The 14,703-nt window shown below is 49.1% G+C and overlaps 1 protein-coding gene across 1 annotated transcript in view; it reads left to right on the plus strand.

Annotated features, from left to right (window-relative positions):
- Positions 1–14,703, plus strand: part of COL4A2 (collagen type IV alpha 2 chain) — a 172,700-nt gene that overhangs the window by 40,999 nt on the left and 116,998 nt on the right. Inside the window, exon 3 of the mRNA XM_030314074.2 lies at positions 4,990–5,070. Coding sequence (XP_030169934.1) covers positions 4,990–5,070 — 81 coding nt within the window. The remainder of the gene's footprint in view (positions 1–4,989; positions 5,071–14,703) is intronic.

The raw sequence follows: 14,703 nt of genomic DNA on the forward strand, positions 1-14,703 counted from the left end.
TAAAAAGCTGACCAAAAAAAAATCTCTTGCTCAGAGGCCTCCACGTTGCCCCCAGGAGCAATGTCAGTGGCATTCCACTTGAGCAGACTATCCAAGGTTTCTAGAAAATTTATCTGTGCCTTTACATTGCCAATTGGCTCTTAGGCATTCCAGGTCATTTGTAATTCCTAGAATTTCTAGTTAGCACAATAAGGCTGGCTACCAGTTCAGGGCAGGGTAAAATTCAGAAGAGAAGAGTCTAACAGGATGTTCTGCATAAGGAAGAGAGAACTGAACGTCTTTTTGGCACTGTGATGGATGAGGAGCTCAGCTACCGAGCCCTGAGTGCCCAGAGCCTCCCTGAACGGGCCCCAGGTGGCTGGGGTCAGAGGGAGTCTGGGGATGGCACTCTTTTAGAACAACATGCCTGAGTCCACTTTGGGTGTGGAAGCATGGAACCCGTGGGGAATATGCTTCCTGCTCCACTGGAGGGCGTGGCTTCACGGGAGGCCGCTGCAACATGGAGAGTGTGTTGGAAAGCGGGTCCTGATGCAGGACCTCTGAGGTGGAGCCCACGTTTCTAAGCAGTGCCCAGGCGACACGGGCACTGTGTCCACGGAACACGCTGAGGTGCCGAGGGTCCAGACGGGGACGGTAGCATTTCAAGTGCGGGCTGATCGCCTCTTAGACGTTACATCTAAGGCAAGAGGTGGGAGCCCCAGCCTGCAATCTATCAACCCCCTTTCCACACCCCTGCCCCGCCCACCCTGTGGCGTGGGCCCAATACAGCCCCACGGAAGGAGCCCGGCTAAGTCAGGTTCCTCCGTGACCATGACCATGACTGGGCCTCCCTGACTCTTCCTCCCACAGCCCCTCTTCTTCATGGCACTCGCCATAATTTAAAGTATGTAGGTTCCCTTGCTTGTTCACTGAATTTTCTTGTCAACTGGTGTGCGTCGTCTATTCCCCACTTTACACCCATGGCCCATCGCCATGCTCGGCCCAGAGTAAGCCTTCGGAGAAGAATGAAGGAAGGAACCAGTGAGTGGATTTAAACTATCTCCAGGCCCCCTCCTGTGGTCATGTTTGCCAGGAATTGGGGGGGGGGGGTGGGAGCTCTCTCACTGCTGCAGCTGAGGGAGGGGGTTTCCCTGATCCCTCCAAGCTGGGAGGCACATGGCACCGGCTCCTGTGTGGTTCTGGAGCCTGGGAGGGGGCAGTTTCTGCGTGAGTACGAGGACGCGTGAACGCGTGCGTGTCAGATTCAGGCATTCTCAAGGGGGTGGAGGCCCTTCCCGGTTTGCATGGATCTTCACCATAACTGGTCCCATTTGTGAGTCCTACTCTGCCCAGGGATGAAGGACATCCAGACAAGCTCAGCTGAGTGGGTGTAACGTGCTCCATGACAGTGGACACTTTCCACACCTCAAGCAGGGTCCCCAGGAGCCTCCTGGCCCTGGGAGCAGCGTCTCCTCTGTGGCCGTTGAGATGGTGAGTGCAGTGACAGGCACAGCTGCAGGGGGCCGTAAGGGGCAGGGGGCAGAGTGCGGAAATCTTGCTGTACAGAATGATGCCCATGGGAATTCAGACTTGACGTGAGAATTTACCTGATGGTCCCCAGGAATCTCGGAGCCACAGACAGAAAGCATGACCTCCTAGAGACACTGAGTTTGAAGGCCTAGACCCAGGCCAACCTGCCATCTTCAAGGGTGGTGGACAGACTCTTGAGTTGAGTGCGCGGTCAGGGGAAACTGCCCATCTTTACCAGGGAGGTGACGGGAAGGATCGTGGTTCGTCTCTGAGTTGCATTGAGCATTCGAATCAAGGCGGTGACCCAAGGGCTCGGAGCATGGGCAGTGGCTGGTGGGAGCCCTTCTGTTCGGGGACATAGAGGACCCACGCAGCAGTTCACAGACTCTTCATCCGGGGTCCTCAGGAGGGCATTTGTATCCTGAGAATGTTGCGGAGCCCACATCCCATCAGGGAATACCAAGGCTCAGGTCTGAAACTTGTTCAGTGTCTAAGAGACATCTGGAGCACACGCTGTGCTCTAATAAATCCTTGTGTGCATCCTGGAGTCTGACACTCCAGTTCGTGGTACTTGCAGCTCTTAGATACCAGGATTCATGAGGATCCCTCTGCAGGATGTGCAAGATGTCAGGTGTCGATGGGAAAATACACACACTCATGCACGCCACATCACATCACACACACAGGCACACGGGGCTGGCATCTCCATGATGGAAGTTGGCTGTGGCTTGTACAGGGAGGCTTGCCTCTCCATGACCTATCATTCCTCACCTCCTGAGACAGGGTACCCAAGCCATGGCACACGGTTGAGGAAGTGTCAAGATTGGGAGTTATCAGACCTACAAGTCCCAGCTCCAAAGCAAAGCGGCACTATTGAATTTCAAGCAGGTTATGAAGAACTCACCTCTGTAACTAAGTCCAGTGTCTATCCTAAGCCTAGGACAGAAAGTCTGTTAGATCGATTCAAAACCTTCAAAATCATTTCAACCGTTGATTTATATCCAGGGATTTGGCAAGTGGCCTTAAAATCAAAATTAAAAATAGCCTCTGAAATACCAGATGGAGAATGTAAGTTTATGCTTCACCCTTCAGACTGAGGAGTCCCCCTACCCTTTCCAGACAACTGGCAAATGAATTACTGTGTGAACCAGGGACACCTGCCAAGCCACCTATTCACATCCCAGTCGTATGTAATATGAAGCAGAAATGTGGTGACCCCTCTAGACGTCTCCCTTTGGCATTCAGGGTAATCCGTAAAACCGATGGCTTAGCATGGAGCTGGGCTGACAAAAACCAAATATTCAAAATCGTGGGATTTTAAAATGAGCCCCACTAGAGACGAACATTGAAGCCATAAAAAAAAATGGCAAATACCTAGAAACATACTTTGAGGGCCTGGAAGGATTTTAAATGTGTTTACTTTTATACTGTGGAACTCAAGCTGTTCTCACAGGAAGATAAGCAAGGGATCCAAAAGGCTTCGAGGTGTTGGTCTGAGATTCTCAGATTTGTTTGAATCCTTCAGAGTAGTGACTGATGCATCAGAGACTAGAGTAGGTAAAGGGCTGTTGGAGGGACACAAGATCCCTCTCGTAGAAAGTTGCTAGCCCTGGAAAGGAATTTATCATGTCTACAAAAAGAGCATTGAGTAGTTATTGTGATCTTGGGTAAACTCCAGCCAGATGGTTTTGAGTCAGAGTTCACTTGTGTGCCCGTCCAAGGCTGCATGTCCAGGAAGACTGTCACAGACTAGCAGATGTCACAGAGGTGGCCAGGCAACACCGTGTCCCTTTCCACATAAGTATCAGTACCAAGCCAGGAATGGGGAAGATTCTGGCTGACGCTCTAGCACAAGAAACAGAAAGCTTAATGGAGGGAGTCCCCAGGTGACCATCCTGTTTAGTCATTGAGACTTAACTTAGAAGAGAATGGGACAGATGTGGCAAAATGCTCTTGTACGTAAAGTTGGAACGATCTGTTTTCTGGGGACTGTTGCGTGCATGGTAAAGTTTGGCTTGGCGCTCACCGGAAGCCAACCACTTCCAGAGCCCCTGGAGTATCAGTGCCTGCCAGCCGGGTAGTCTGGCCCAGGGTGACATGACAGACAGGGACTCCCCTGCTTGCTGCCACTGTAACTCACCTGTCATGCAGATGGGAGAGACAGGGCTCATCAGGAAGGGGAGGGAAGAGGTCAACCTAATTGTCATGTCCGTCCCACTCAAAATGTTTAGTACTATCAGTGGTCTGAAAGGAAGGGCTCAGACATGGTCCAAAGTCCGAGTCCTTTCTTTACCTGAAATACTGAGATCAAGGGCAAGAAATGCCTTGGAATCCCATTGGAATTGTCCAGGCACAGAGCTCCCTGACTTACTCACTCATTTCATTGAAGAGTTCTGTCTCGGCATCTGACAAAAAGTCTGCGAAATCCTCGCTAAAGCCCCTTCCCTCCATCCCCTCCTCCCCCCGCAGACCAATGGGTCTCACAGAACAAAGGGATGGGGTGTCCTCTGCTGGCACCACTGGGGATGTCGAGAACCTCTGTGGCAGAGGTGAGGGTTTGCACCTCCTGACAGGTGCGTTTGTGAGGTCCCCCTCCCCATCGGAAGCCCCTCTCTCTTTAGTTCAGCAGGATCCCTGGTGTATGATGGGGGCCCAGCATTGAAGGTAGCCCAATCCTGCTCAGCCTGAACCCCCCTCCTCTGGGATGCATACCCCACATTTCCCAGAGAACGAAGGGCCGCCTCCTGTGTGCCTGAGTTCCTCCTTCACTCTGAACTACTTAACAGAGTGTCCTTACAGGCTCACTTCATACAGAATCCCTGCACTCAGGGAATGTTCTCCCTGACTGTCGAGACCCAGGACGTAGCTCAGCATCTGGCATTTATCACCTTTAAAAGGCACAGTGACCATAGAAGGCACAACACCAAGAGGGACCCTCATGTAAATTCTGGAGTCTGGGTGGTGAGGACTCATCACTGCAGGCTCATCGACTGTGACAAATGTGCCACTCTGCAGGGAAAGTTGATAGTGGGGAGGATGCATTGGGGGGAAGGGGAGGAGGGGGAACAAGAAATCTCTGTACCTTTTGCTGTGGGCCTAAAACTGCTCTAAAAATTAAAGTCTATTTGCTTATTTTTATTTTTTTAAGTTTATTTATTTTGAGAGGGTGGGGGGGAGGGGCAGAGAGAGAGAGAGAGAGAGAGAGAGAGAGAGAGAGAGAATGAATCCCAAGCAGGCTCCGCGACGTCAGTACAGAGCCAGACATGGGGCTAGAGCTCACGAACTGTGAGATCAAGGCCTGATTCAAGACCAAGAGTCAGACACTCAGTGGACTGAGCCCCCCCCAGGTGCCCTGAAGTCTGTTTGTTCTGAATAAAGACCGCGTGGCCGGTGTTGGACCTCCTCTCAGCAGATGCTGTTGTGACACCTGCTGTAGCCGATGGTGTTTGGACTAACATTTTCTTCGTGTTATTCTTGCAGGGCGTGAAGAAGTTCGACGTGCCCTGCGGGGGCAGAGACTGTAGCGGGGGCTGCCAGTGTTTCCCTGAGAAAGGAGGGCGGGTAAGTCACAGCGTCGCCATCAACCTCTCTTCCTTATACTCACGCCTATACCCAAGCGCCTTAAACCGCGTGATTAAGTCAATCGCATACTTTGCTGAGAAGTTTAACACAGACGTGTTCTTCCGTATCGGAACAAGCAATGATACGAGGTAAAGTCTGGTCAATTTATGCCACTTTCCACACAAATTGAGAACAATGACAACTTTCTTACATATCTTTTCTCTTATTAATTGTTATGAAGGGCATCTTCTACTTGTGAGATTGTATATACACGCGTGTGTTACATAAAGCAGACATGGTTGTGTCTCCCCCCTCACGGTATAGATATTCTGATATTCTAGAGGGCACAAGCATCCTGCCACGGAGAATAAGTCTCCCTTTTAAAATCATTCCACTCATCCCCTGAATGTCCTTTCTGTAGTGCGTTTCATCAGATGAGTCAGGGAAAAAAGGTCACCCTGCATCGGAACCCGAAATACGGACTGATACTGGGTTCAGTATGTCGAAGTGACTGGCTTTCCCGTTGCCATTAAAGCTGATGTTTGGGTCTTGGCGTTACTGATTTCAAAAAGAGATTGTTTATATTTATCTGTGTAAGCCCATTTTCGCGTGGGGACCATATAGCGTTTTATGACACAGAGTGTTTTGAGGCTTCACGTCTTGGGATCGTGTTTCCCCGTGGGGCTCCTGCTCGTCCGCCAGGGGCCAGGTCGTGAGAGGCAGCTGGGACGTGTTGCCTGCATTCACTTTTGCTGTGGAGTCAGATCTGACAGTGCTCCTTGGGCGTTCCAAATGTGTCTCCCCACCCCGAATCCTGAAGTCAGTGCTGACAGTCCCCACTCTCCACTCCCACACCCCAGAGGGAGGACAGGCCTCAGCGGAGCTCGGTGGGGCCAGTCTGTGGCTGGCTGGACGTCGTGCCCTCTCCTACCTGAGTCCCCTCCACAAGTCAAACATGTAAAATCTGTGATTGATAAGGAACCCCTTCACAAAGGTGCTGGTCTCACTACCGTGGGACTGACTAACCGTCCTCTCAGGGCCGAAGACCGCCATAGAGGAGGCTTCTTGTCACTCACCCAGAGCTTCCGTCCCCACGTGCTATGTCCTTCATGAGTTATGGTCCTCAAGACAGTTGTTGCTGTTGTTGACTCAGTAAAGTTTCCTCTGCTTGGAATGGGGACGTCGTGCTTTAAAAATTGTTAATCGAGGGGCGCCTGGGTGGCACAGTCGGTTAAGCGTCCGACTTCAGCCAGGTCACGATCTCGCGGTCCGTGAGTTCGAGCCCCGCGTCGGGCTCTGGGCTGATGGCTCAGAGCCTGGAGCCTGTTTCCGATTCTGTGTCTCCCTCTCTCTCTGCCCCTCCCCCGTTCATGCTCTGTCTCTCTCTGTCCCAAAAATAAATAAACGTTGAAAAAAAAATTTTTAAAAATTGTTAATCGAGCGAGGGATGCCTAGGTGGTTCAGTTGGTTAAGCCTCCAACTCTTGGTTCTGGCTCAGGCCATGATCTCACATGAGTTCACGGGATCGAGCCCCATGTCCAGCTCTGCACGGTCAGCATGGAGCCTGCTTGGGATTCTCTCCCTCCCTCTCTCTCTGTCCCTTCCCTGTTCTCACATGCGTGTGCACTCTTTCTCAAAATAAATAAATAAACTGAAAAATAAAAAAAGATTTGCTAATCAAAGATTACGCATCAGCATTTAACAAGGATTAAGTATTTTTTAAACATATGGAAGCCATTTCATGAGATTGAAACCCCCTGGGTCCATTGCTATCGGTTTTCCCAGTGCCGCTTCCGGGTCAGGGATGACCATTGCCTGACGAAGAGCCTCCCCTCCCCAGGGCCTGGCCTGGCCCGGCTGAATATGGGCAAGGGGAAGATACATTAATGGTTTACAAATATCTGTGGGACTTGCCTGTGTAAGAGGGAGTTCAACTCCAGAGAGACACTCCGGAGAGACTCTGCATTTTTCTCCATGTGATCAGCCAAACAGAACCCACACAGAGCAGAAGGTTACTTTTTCACTTTTTATGATTGCTTAATGCAGAACCAATATGGTAACATTTCCCATAACAGTTTTATACAAATTTTGTTCTTCAGTAAAGATAGTTTGTTCTGATTATTATTTTTTTTAATTCAAGGATAACTAACATACAGTCTCTGTTAGTTGCGGGTGTACAATATAATGATTTAACAATTCTACGCATTTCTCTGTGCTCAGTACCCTTTATCTGTCTCACCCCTCCCCCACCCACTTCCTCTGGTGACCACCAGTTTGTTCTCTGTATTTAAGGGTCTGCGTTTTTTTTTTGTTTGTCTCTTTTTTTTGTTTGCTCATTTGTTTTGTTTCCTAAATTCCACATGAGTGAGCTCATACAGCATTCGTCTTTCTCCAGCTGACTTATGTCACTTAGCATTGTATTTTATTTTACTGTGCAGGACCATCTACGTAGTTATGTGCTCTTATGGAACGCCAGGGGTCTTCTCAGAGTGGTTATGAGAAGGGGGGATTTCTAAGGGTCCCTAGGTCTCTCTAAGTCAGTAAGTTGGCACTGAGAGCTTTTAATTTATCATCATCCCTCATCCACAGCATAGGCTGACACTGTTTCTGTACATGACCAAGTAGATAATTGACCCCTTCCAGTTAATTTGGTTAACGCGAGTAATCCAGAGCCCCAAGTGAGTTTGACCTGCCTCTAATTCTTCAGACAGATTATGATAACATTAAGATGAGATGTGACAGCTGTGTGAGTATTCCTCAAGAGACAGAGCCACGTGGTAGCCCACTTTGGGGCCTGGCCTGTGGGACCCACCACATGTAGCGTTCAGGCCGCGTTTGCCCCCCTCTTCACACTGCCCAGCCCTCCACGCTGCAGTAGACCTTACAGATACAAGTTGGGTTGTCTTAGTCAGCTCCGGGGCTGCCCCAGTGACCCAGGTGTGCCACTGGATACTAGTCAACAAGATGATAGACAGGCTAATGGTCAATGGGAAGAAAAAAGTTACAGAGGAGAGAGAAATGGCACCATTTATCATGTTCTATGGGGTGAGCCTGTATTAGTGGAGATACCTGTTGTTAGAACAATTACGTCTACCTCATTAGTGTGCTTGCTAAGGCACGGTACCCGTTTCAGTTCCAGAAGCCTGGTGTATGTACACTAAATACTTGTTAATTAACAAATTTACCCAGATGTGTTCCTGTAGACGGCAGGGCTATTTCTGTCTTACTCTCGGATTGATAATATTTTTTAAAAGTAATGTCATGCACAAAAATAGCAGTTGGACAGAGTCTGCTGTTAGAGAGCTGAGTGCATACTTTGTTCTTTCCCACAGCTCCCCCAGGGTCCCTTGCCATATATTTTCCCCACGGCGCTTCTGGAGCACAGATGACAATGCCTCGCTGCAGAGCTCTGTGCTCCCTGGGCCCTGGGCAGCCCGGCCTTATATGGGCACAGGGTAGAGTTCACTTGTTCCTCACCATGGTGACAGCCGACATCAGAAGCTGTATGTTACTGGATAACTTTTGGACTCGAAGCAGAAATCACAAACGTACTGTGGATTCTGATTCCGAATGAATTCTCATGTTACCGAATGAATAAGCTCAGTGTGAAACGTGTGCAGCTTCCCCAGACCTCGCTGGGGGCTGGTGGGTCATAGCAGGGAGAAGACTGTTTCTCACAGGCAGGGCCGTCCAGCCCTGTGGAAAAACTATGCCGCCAGCTGCCGGGGTGTGGAGGGCAGGAATTGCGGCCCCACTCTTCACTCCCTGGGCAGAGCTGGGAGGTGTGGAGGGGTGCTCTGGGCCCTGTTCCCTAGTTCACATGTCAGGGAAGGAGAACAGTGACCTGGGGCGGGGGGCGGGGGGGGGGTGGTAAGTGACCTGCTCCAGTGTGGTCCAGAACACAAGTCAAGTCTTCAGACTTCGATGAGAAATCTTTTGTGCCTGCCTCTTCCCAGATGGTAGCCTACATGGAGGAGATTCTCTGCAGATGGAAGGAAAGGACACAGGCCAAATGAGAGGGGTCCTGGCTCTCTCTCTGCATGAGTTAGGATGCTCTGGTCAGTTCTCCACCCTTCCCTTCAGTGGTTCAGTGAGGGAAGCAGAACTTTGAGAAAAGAACTGCTACTTTTTTTTAAAGTTTATTTATTTTGAGAGAGTGAGAGCAGGGCAGGGGCAGAGAGAGGGAGAGAGAAAGAATCCCAAGCAGGCTCTGTGCTATCAGGGCAGAGCCCGATTCGGGGCTTGATGTCACAAACAATGAGATCATGACCTGAGCCGAAATCAAGAATCAGACGCTTAACCGACAGAGCCACCCAGGTGCCCCTAAATGAATTGATAATTTATTGCTGTTTGAGGGTCTGTATATAAAATAAACTATTGGATACCTGGGTGGCTCAGTCAGTTGAGCATCCGACTTCAGCTCATGTCGTTATCTCAGGGACCGTGAGTTCGAGCCCCATGTTGGGCTCTCTGCTGTCAGCGTGGAGCCTGCTTGGGATTCTCTGTCTCCCTCTCTCTCTGCCCCTCCCCAGCTCGTGTTCTCTCTCTCTCTCTCTCTGAAAAATAAATAAACATTAAAAAATACAATAAACGATTGTGTATATATTGGAGTCATTAAAAGTTGTAAGTCCTGACTCACCGATATCGTACAGGGTGACGGGCACAAAGGAAGCCGGCCAACTAACTTCTCCGAGCCCTCTGCCACCAGTGGTCCTACGGTCACCGGCCCCAGACACAGCTGCCCAGCCCCTTCGCCTGTTTCTAGTCGTTTTACTCTTTCTTCCTTCATATATTTTATATTTGTCTTTCTTTCACGGGGTGGAAGTCTGTTGGATGGAAAGCATTAGAGTTCATTTCTGTCGCAGAACTTCCATCAGAACAGCGGGATGCACCAGGTGATACAAAAATCACTAGTAGAGACAACAGTGAGGAGAGCCGGTGAGGCATCCGACTCAACAAATAAAGACATCTTTGTCTTTGCTCATTAACTTACCCAGAGGTTGTGAAATTCTCAGGTTTTTCCAACGGAGGTCAGTTTTAATTCATTATTTCAGTTCCTTAGACAGGCTCGTGTTCCCCCCAGCCCTTTGACTTTTGACCATAAACTCGGGTCGGATAGCTTACTGCAGCTTTTTCATGGCATCGGCCTTCACAGGGCACCTGTTTCCCCAGATAATCAGATATTTTAGAGATTGGTAAGCACCAAGACGCTGTTAGGTCCAAATTGTTGGGAATTACGGAGATGGTCGGGCTGCGGTGAGAAAAAGAGAACCCACAGCTTTGGTTCCCAGAGCTCTGTCCTCAGTCCCTGCTTGAGGACATTGGCATCCCTGCCCCCCACCGCCACTCAGCACTCAGCCACCTGCTCGCCCCCCCGCGGGCCTGACAGCACCAACCACGAGACCAGAGATGAGCCCCTCGCGTGCACGGTAGCGACAGCTCGCACCAAGCTGTGTGTAGCTGCTGCGTGTTTTCATGCAGCCAGGAGTTTCCCACAGTCTGTGGGTCCCCGGACTGGAGTCAAAGTATGAGTAAACAATTCTTAACCTCACAAGATTCTGTACGTTCGACAATGTAAATCAAAGTGAAAGAAACCAAAGAGATGCCGAGTGAAAGGGGAAGCAGGGAAGAGTGGACGGGGGACTCTGGCAGGGGATAGCAGGGAGCAGGTGCCCTGCGACAGTGGAAAGGTTCATTGTCTTTGGCCACTTGCTGTCAGCTCAGAGGAGCAGCGACCAAGAGATGAAGGGAAGCAGAGCCCTGGCCCCCAGGGACAGGGGTAGAAGGACGTAGAGCAGCTACGAGCCACAGGCGATTGACAAGATCTTCTCTGTAAGGTGAGCTGCAGTCTTGCTGATAAGAGTACCTTCTATCCTGCGTTGCAGACCGTAAACCTTCCCCTTAAATGTGAGTAGCCAGAACTGCAAAATACTATGGAATTTCTTCTCTGAAATGGCTCGCTACAAGTCTGAAAAGCGGGTAGAGCAACGCAGTGCTACGGAGAGATCTTCAGTTCGGAGCGTGTGTGCTGTACGTGGTCCATGCCCGGGTTTCCGTGGCAACGTGGCCATCACCTTTGTTCCCCGAAGATGCTCGCATGTGTGGGATCAGAACGTCGGTGCCGCTATGGCAAATGTCTGTTCAGACCAGCTGCTGTTTTCCTGGCACTTTCTCATGGCACACTCAGTACCTTTAACAGAAGTGGCCTCCGGGGGCGCGTAGGTGGCTCAGTCGCTTGAGCGTCTGACTTCGGCTCAGGTCATGATCTCACTGTCTGTGAGTTCAAGCCCCGCATCAGGCTCTGTGCTGACAGCTCGGAGCCTGGAGCCTGCTTTGGATTCTGTGTCTCCCTCTCTCTCTGCCCCCCTCTGCTCTCTCGCTCCCTCTCTCGCTCTCTCTCAAAAGTAAATAAACATTAAAAAAAATTAGAATCCACCTCCAATGTTTTATGAACTATCACAATCCAGAAAGGACAACGAATTATTCAGAACCAGCCAGGACATGACCTGGGTGCTAGGCTTTTGTAATACCTGTCCACACATGGGTCTCACCTGCTTTCAAAATCGTGTGCTACTTTTAGCGTGCTGTTGGAACAGTGGTGTGGTTCTGGCTCATCTGATGCTACAGTAGCTGCAGCATCTCAATTACGTGGTTATTTTCTGTAGTGAAACTAGTATTGCAGCAGGTGTAGACAGGGTCCACGTAACTTGTAGATCACAGGTAGTGATGTGCTTTTATGTTTGCCATCATGAGAAAAACCCCGCTTCCTTTTAGCCATGGAGGTTGGCATGTCTTCAACACTCAAACATGCACTGTGTACCATCTACGAACAAGGCACTTGTCTAAGAGAAAGGGGTGCATGAGTGAACAGGGGGGTCCCCTGAACAGCAGGGGCGAAGACCCCAAAGTAAGGGTGTGCCCTGAGTGCTTAAGGGGCAGCAAGGGGAGACACTGGTGCGAGGCCAGGTCCAACAGTAAAGGTCAGGGGTGGCGAGAAGATTGTGTCCAAGTCTTAGGGAGATGAGAAACCATTTGAGGGATGTCCTTAGAGAAGTCATGTAACTTATAACTCAAGTCACAGAGCTCTTCATATGGGGAGGCTGGTGAGGTTCATGTTTTGGTGATCTAGTCTACTCAAAGAAAATACCATGAAATAGTAGATTATACACAGCCGTAGTTGGAAACTAGAACTTGAAAACCAAAGTATTCGTTTGACACACAGTGATTACATACCTACCACACACCAGGTCCCGTCTTGGCACCAGGAATACAGAAGTAAACAAAGCAATCAATATCCCTAATCTTTTGGAGCTTTCTAGCCCCGTGATCTCCAAAAGAACTTTCTGCAAAGATGGAAATGTTCTATATCTATGCTGTCCATCCTGGCTACTTGAGCATTTAAAATGTAGTTAGAGAAATTTTAAATTTTATTTAATTTTAGTTAACAAAAATTCAAATTGAATAGCTCCCATGGCTTCCATATTGAAGATCACAGTTCTAGGGAGTACGGAGGTATAGAGTAGGAGAGACAATGAACTCACTGTGAATCTATAGGAATGTTCTAGATATCAAATCCTAGACAAAAATAAAGCACAATATAAAGTCAGGGTTTTGTGAAAGTAAGACCAAGATTGCAACTTGCTTATATCTTACTAAAAGCATGTTATCTCAAAAATATAGAGACCCATGAGCAGGGCACATTGGAAGTGGTGTCTGTACCGAACATGATTCATCACATCCTCGACCTTGCCCACAGCCTCAGGGAAACCTGCATTTCCAGCGTGAGCTCTGGTCAGGGCCTCCCCTTCTAGAAACTCCTTGTCTAGCTGCTTTGGTGCAGGAGACCTTTGCTCACCCAGCCCTCAGCTTTGGAACATCAGGCTATTCTCGCTGTCTTTCTGGCAAGATCAAGTAAGCATTTTCTTAAAGAAGGGCTTTCAGTAAACTGTGTCGAAATGCGTTAGTGGTGCAGCTGGAGAAGAGAGATACGGTTACGTGGCTCAGGCCCACTACCCATTTTACCTGGCCCAAGATGGTAATTGTTTCATTTTGCAAGGACCATTATGACAGGTAGTCAGGATTTGACAGAAAACGGGCCCGTTGGGAGCTCATCCAAAAGGAAGAATACATTATTCAGATCCTAAAAAGACAAAATTTAATACCGCCTTGCTGAATGGATTCAGAGAACATCATTCTGGACAGAATCTCCTGGTTGAAAGTCAGTGCTTAGAGAAAACACATGTTTTCGTCACCATCGAAATCATCATGGTCTTTATCCCCAGAACAAACTATCCTGGGTTGTTTCCTACCAGTAAAATATGTTGTTAAATAATAGGAACCATGAAAGTCACTGGTGAAAATTAACCACAGTGGTTGTGGCCTAGCATTTATCAACCTCACCAGAAATGGCCATGATACAACTGCTGATGGGGAGCAGATACTTGACAGATGATGGAGTCAGCAGAGAACACATTTGCAAGCAGGAGTGGTACATGTTCAGTGATGAATAATGAAGCATTGGCCCATCGGATGTCTTTAGTACCTGAGTGCAAAGGAAGAATTGTAAAGGTCTTCCTACTTGATTCATCCATTTCTCCCTCTTCCAATGAACACTGTACACAAACACACCCAAAAAATCACGTGGGCAGCTCGTGCCACATTGCGTGGCACATTGTTGCCGCACTGTGGTCTTGAGTGTCCAGGTGTTGCCCATAAAAGATGGCTGCCTTGGTGCCACAGGCACCACAAATCTTCCACAAAGCGTCTGTTACTCTGGAAACACTGGGGGGAGGTGACGCCCACTATCTCGTTCTGAGAGAACCACACATCCAAACGTTCCCCTCGGAATTTACACCTAAACGCACAAAGCATAGAGTAGACATTCTCAGAGCCCACGCAGAAGAGGGAGCCACGTTGAGAGAAACCTTTTTTTTGTTTTGTACGTAGGTGGGTCTCTGTTCCCCAGCCCTTTAGACCTTAACTGTGATCAGATTTTTTGTGTATGTAGAAAGTATGGTTTCTGCAGAAGCACAAAATTGGCCCTGCGAGGTCCACCGGCTGGTCGGAGCGGGTAGAGGAGCCCCCAGGAGCTTCCCATGAATTCTGGGTGGTGGCCTAAGCCAGCGGAAGCTCAGGGACCCAGCCCGTCCCTGCCAGCCTCTGGCACTTAGGGTGGCGACCCAATAATTAAGTGGGCGCTGGTCCAGAGCTGACCATCCTGGGGAAATGGCCTTTCATGGCTTTAAGGAAAATATCACATCAGTCCACAGCCAGGAAGATGATGGTAGTAACGATTTTGTGTCTTGATTGAAAATCTCACACAGACGCCAATAGATGGCTGATAAACTGGGAGAGACAAATGAATATTTCTGCTGTTCTAGAACCGAACCAAACCAAAGCTCTGCCTTCAGAAATCCTTCGTTTTTCCTACCTCCTGATGGAATGTTTTGACAAGTATAGCATTAAAGCATTTCCCCTCTCTGTTACAGAAAGAACGCCAGTCTTCAAAGACCTTTGTTTTGTTTTATTCACTTCCAATTCATTCTAAGTAAACAATTGCAGGATTTCTGAACGACCAGAGCAAGGTTGTTACCGAGCATGATCTGCTTTCTGAAAGCAAGTCTGAAAACAGAA

Source organism: Lynx canadensis, chromosome A1, assembly GCF_007474595.2.
Source record: "Lynx canadensis isolate LIC74 chromosome A1, mLynCan4.pri.v2, whole genome shotgun sequence".
NCBI classification, from domain to species: Eukaryota; Metazoa; Chordata; class Mammalia; order Carnivora; family Felidae; genus Lynx; species Lynx canadensis.